Source organism: Poecilia reticulata, linkage group LG2 (assembly GCF_000633615.1).
Source record: "Poecilia reticulata strain Guanapo linkage group LG2, Guppy_female_1.0+MT, whole genome shotgun sequence".
Taxonomy (NCBI): domain Eukaryota; kingdom Metazoa; phylum Chordata; class Actinopteri; order Cyprinodontiformes; family Poeciliidae; genus Poecilia; species Poecilia reticulata.
In genome coordinates this window covers 27,264,383-27,269,654 of record NC_024332.1, presented here as the reverse complement: position 1 = coordinate 27,269,654, position 5,272 = coordinate 27,264,383, and the positions used below count along the sequence as shown (strand labels likewise).

The following is a 5,272-nucleotide window of genomic DNA, read 5'->3' as shown; positions in this document are numbered from 1 at the left end:
AGAGAGAGAGAGAGAGAGAGAGAGAGAGAGAGAGAGAGAGAGAGAGAGAGCCATAAACTCCGCAGAGCAAAGCATGCAGACACACGAGTTGAAACGCATGCAGGCGCAGTCCAGACTTCTTTGTCTTCATGCTGGAAGAAGAGTTAGTAATTTAGGTCAGCAATAATTACATGACATGAATTTAAATATAAATCATGACTGTCAAAAGGGCTCTATCCTTGATTGACTCACTGCTTCCGTCTTAGCACTGTTCTCCGACTTTGGGGTTCAAACGTCAAAAGCCCAACTGCTGACTGTGTTTTAAAGACAAAATGGTTATAAAGTAAAAGCTGATATTATTCTATAAAACAAAAACAACAACAAAAAAAAAAAAATTTAACAGCTGCAATCATCGGTTGTTTATTCTTCATCTCATAAGATTCTGAGCAAAACTATAACTTTCCATATGCTTTCAAATGAATAAAAACGTTAATTTTATTGTAATGCGCACTGAAGTTGATTTTTTTCCCCCTTCATTTAATATTTTTTCGAAATCAGCCAGAAAAAAGCACATAAAGTCACATAAAAGCAGTTATATAGACATCCAAAAGTATTTCACAATGTGGGCCTAAAAAAAWTKTCCATCCCTGAAACTAATAAAGCAACGTAAAAAGGAAGGTCTGATAGATTTTCTTCCCAAATAAAACCTGAAAGCAGTCAAACGGCTCTTTTATGTTGTCCCAATTACTGTTACACTGTTGATTTCGGCATCTGTTACAAAACTCAGCGGAAGACACCCACAGCTGGTCTGCTGTCTGTCATTTTGTGCGACACACACCCAGGAGCTGAGCAGCAGGAAGATTGTCTTTAAATCTCAGCCTGCTTTTCTTGTGTGTACCTGCCTTGTAAGCCTGTGTGTTATTCTGCTTATTTAATCAATATGGGTTTTCCCAGAGAATCAAAAGGATTGTCCACCCTTTTCAAATACATTCACAATGAAAAAAGGCCCTCCAGTCTGGAACACCCAGACACAGAGACATGGGGGGAAAAAAACAGTTCAACTTTTTAGATGGCTTTATAGGAGATGTAAATAGGATGCGGTCCGATTTTATTGCGTTCGGAAGGATTTATGAAAATGTTACATATGATCATATGTTCTAGACACTGTACAATTGAAGAGACATTTAAATCACTTCTTTCTGAATGTTACAGTGAATCACAGAGATTTTCTTTTTCCAAGTTGTGATATTCTGTGACCCTGTGGGGTGAAGTTATTTCCACATTTTCAATCCAATAGCATTCTAACAATAGGGCTCAATATCTAAGTTTAGGTTAAAAACAAAACAAAAACAAAAAAACCCAACAACAACAACAAAAAAATGTCAATATTTGTTGAGTGTTTTGTTTGAAAAATAGATGTAATATTTTAACTCTGGGTCTTACAGAGTCTTTAGGGTGAAGGAGAATAATAAAAATAGCAGTCAGATTTTATAAACAATACATTTTATACAGCAGCAGAACAGCTAAGTTTTGCTTTAAGTTTTTATCTACACATCATCATCTGGAACTGTATGCAAGTAGGTTACGAGTCGAACAACCAACAAGTCAAAAAGCAAACAAACTAGTATTGGCCTAGTACTTCAGACAAATGAAAATAATACATTGTCGGAAAAACTGGCAAGGAAAACAAGGGCGATATTGCAGCAGGAGGAGTGTCTGCTGAGTGAGTAAGTGTAATGTGGTGTCTTATTTCACCACACTTATATATACATATTGTTGATTTTATAAACAACTTACGGTAATTGTAAGATGAGCAAACATTGACTGTGGGTTGTTTTTTTTATGGTTTTTTTTTAACAAATTTTGACAATTATAGGAAAATTAAGAATGTCTCAGTTAACTGGATGAGAATCACGTGTCGGCGCCTGTAAAATCCCAAAATTTCAACTGAACTAAAAGATTAAAATTAATCCCCTTAGATTAGTTGGCATAAAAGAAAAAGAATGCAGAAAGGCGTGACGGATGACGGCATTTCATGCTCAACACAAAACAAGGCTATACACAGTCAGAGCTCTGAGTGGTTAGGAGGCATCAGAGCGACTATAGAGTACGTGAATAAGAGGCAGCCTGAGGACAGGGGTCAGGCCGGTGAGGTGGACACTTCGTGGTCCAGCTCCAGACAGGACGGACTTACACGAGCTGCTACACACAGCCAGGCAGTACTCCTCCGAATTAAAGTTATTCCTGTTGCCCCCGCAGCCCCCGAAAAGGAAGGGAGCACAGCGGCCCTTTTTGGGGACGAAGTACCAACGTTCCAGCATGGCGTGACAAGGGCCTGAATCGGCGCGGGCCCAGCACACCGCTGAGGTTACGTACACACACACACACACACACACACACACACAGGCACATTGGAACAAACGTCAAAGCAGGAATGGAGCTTCTGAATGTGATGGAAAACGTCAAAATGAAATAAAGTGGATCAACATGAAGGAGGCGCCCAGCCTCACGTCTCACCTCGCACAACTTCCTCAACGGATTCAGTGGTGGTCGTGGTGGTGGTCGTCATGGCGACGCTGGAGCTGCGCTCGTCGCTATCCCGCTCATCGATGACATCGTCGTCGTCATCGTCTTCCTCGTCATCCTCATCGCCGTCTCCATCCTCGTCCCTTTCGAAAGCGTCTTCCTCCTCGTCTTCCTCGTCCTCGGCGGCGGCTGGCTGCGTGTCCGCTGGGCGCGTCATGCTGCCGACGGAGGAGTCGGGTCAGTGTTTGCGTGTGCAGATTTGTGCAGGTGTGCGGCGACGTGATGTACCTGTTGTCAGAATATTCGTTCTCGGCTGCGCCCCACCAGACGTCAGACTCCTCCTCGTTTTGTTCCGCGCTGTCCAACTTGCGCTCTTCCTCCGCCGGGCAGCACACAAATTCCACGCCTCGGAAACGATCGATGCCGCACGGCAACAGCATCCCGTAGTCATGGAGGTTCATTGAGCGGTCTCCGCAAGACTAAATAAAAGAAGTCTTCAATTAGTGAACTGTATACAAACGGCATCCAAAAGCCACACCACATAAACTTGAATTAAGGTTTCTGCAGCTTTTACCAACTCAAATTTAAGACTTTCTAAGACTTTTTTAAGACCACTGTGAATGGAACTTAAGACCAGTATCGCCGAAAAAATCTACAATCTTCGYCCAGCCAGCTGGGTAAATTTGTACTCACCCACGACAGACGCAAAAAAGCTAACTAGGGATCTAGCAGGGGTACATTAGAAGCAAGTCACATAATGCAATGAAAGTGCCTGCCTGACAGAAATGTCCCATGAGAAAAATACATAGAATAAATTAGATTAAATAGTCCTTTCAAGACAAAATTTAAGACTTGTGATTAACATATTTAGTGCAGACTTACATTCTTCTAATTAATTGAAGACATTTTAAGGCTTTAATTTTAGATACACGAATTCAAGACTTTTTAAGGATGTGCGGACACTTTGTGGATTCGTTCTAAAAGTCGGTTGTTGTGACATCTAAGCCTGCATGAGGTTATGATTTCAACATTGCTTAAATAACTCAGTAAGTGACATACAACAGAACGTAAAATTATTTCAAAAAGATAAGGGGCACGCAATCAGCAGGACAGTGCCAGAGTAAGTCTGAAACCGATAAAAGTACAGGCTGGATGAAAAAAAGCCAAAACAAGATAAGTGACGATAAACTGTGTGAAGCCCGGCAGYGCCTGCTGTCCATCCTCACCTCCTTGGCTACAGTGTGCCAGTGCAGGTGACTTTCACACTTGTTCATCTGCTCCTGGTGCAGGAACTTGCACTTGTCGGGAACCAGCAGGGCGTCACTGACAAATTCCCCGACTGAAACACAATCATAAGGTTACCGTTGGACACCCATCTCTTCGAACGTCATCCCTCAGCTACCCACAGCTGCAGCATCCCAGCTGCTTACCCAGGCAGCGGTACGGCACCACGATGTGTGTGTGACTCCGGCACTGCTTGCGACCCTTCTTGCACCAGTTGGGAATGCTGATGGGTTGGTTGGCCTCGACAACATTTGTGATCTGTAGATCTGGGTACACCTGATTAAAGAAAACAAGTTTTCAGCATTTTACATGGCATTATTTGCATTTTTGTTCTTCATGTGGGATCTCTGTTCRTCCTCCTGTCTGTTCCCAGTCTATCTGTAGTGACAGTCTGTCTCTGTACCTCTTGGCAGTACTGCAAGATGCCCTCCTTGGTGCCAATGCAGCTCTTGGTGCCAGATGGGTCAGACTCCCATTTCCCAGTCTGTACGTTGATGTGCATGTTCAACTTCCCACAGAACATGGCCACCTGAGGCTCAGTTAGCAAACCCACAGAGTCGTCCATGGGCACCTGAGTGAGAAAGATGGTAGCAGTGAAAAACCCTGGAGTAAGTTGTTAAAGCTAAATCTAACCTTCTGTCAGTTTGCCACTGAGAATTAATAAGTATTAATACTTTGAGCTGCAATGAGCTGGTTGCTAAGTGCTCACACCATTCAACCCTTTGGATTCAATTTCATAATTTGGCATTGCTGCGGACACACCTGCCATTAAATAGAATAGAATTAAATTAACCGTAAATAATCCGAGCAGGATTTTCTTGAGATTTGCTTATTTGCATCCTATAACTAAAGCCAGAGTTTGCAGACAGTTTGCAAACAATAAAAACAGTTGKAATGGTCTAACCAGAATGTAACAGAAGAATTAAGAGRGAATGAAGAATGATAGATAGTCCGATCAATTTGGWGATCTTCTGCAAGTTAGAGTGGGTAAATATTACTAAGTAAAGAAGAGGACTGAATGCTTAAACTGAATCAAAAGGTGCGTCAAGAAAGCCTTAAWGTAATGATTTACACGGTTTTAAACTATACTGCTCAAAAAAATAAAGGGAACACTTAAACAACACAATATAACTCCMAGTAAATCAAACTTCTGTGAAATCAARCTGTCCACTTAGGAAGCAACACTGATTGACAATCAATTTCACCTGCTGTTGTGCAAATGGAATAGACAACAGATGGAAATTATTGGCAATTATATTTCATTCATTCAGATCTAGGATGTGTTATTTGAGTGTTCCCTTTATTTTTTTGAGCAGTGTAGATTATTGCGCATTTTTCTATTTTTTCATAAGCTTACATTTTACAGACTTGTTTTGTTTTTTCAGCCAATTTGTATAGGATAAATATTTATCAATGGAAATGGAAGACATAAGTGTCTCAGCCAAGAAAAATTAAGTCCTTTGTTCTTTGGAACCTGGGCACC

At 41.5% G+C, this 5,272-nt stretch overlaps 1 protein-coding gene across 2 annotated transcripts in view; it reads right to left on the bottom strand.

Moving 5' to 3' along the window:
* Positions 1 to 5,272, bottom strand: part of appb (amyloid beta (A4) precursor protein b) — a 37,570-nt gene that overhangs the window by 10,242 nt on the left and 22,056 nt on the right. The window contains exons 2-7 of one of the 2 annotated variants that reach the window (XM_008401700.2): positions 4,193 to 4,360; positions 3,936 to 4,065; positions 3,732 to 3,844; positions 2,794 to 2,984; positions 2,497 to 2,723; positions 2,174 to 2,341 (exon numbers count right to left, since the gene is read on the bottom strand). In XM_008401700.2, coding sequence (XP_008399922.1) covers positions 2,174 to 2,341; positions 2,497 to 2,723; positions 2,794 to 2,984; positions 3,732 to 3,844; positions 3,936 to 4,065; positions 4,193 to 4,360 — 997 coding nt within the window. The remainder of the gene's footprint in view (positions 1 to 2,173; positions 2,342 to 2,496; positions 2,724 to 2,793; positions 2,985 to 3,731; positions 3,845 to 3,935; positions 4,066 to 4,192; positions 4,361 to 5,272) is intronic. The other variant, XM_008401719.2, reaches the window with a different exon arrangement.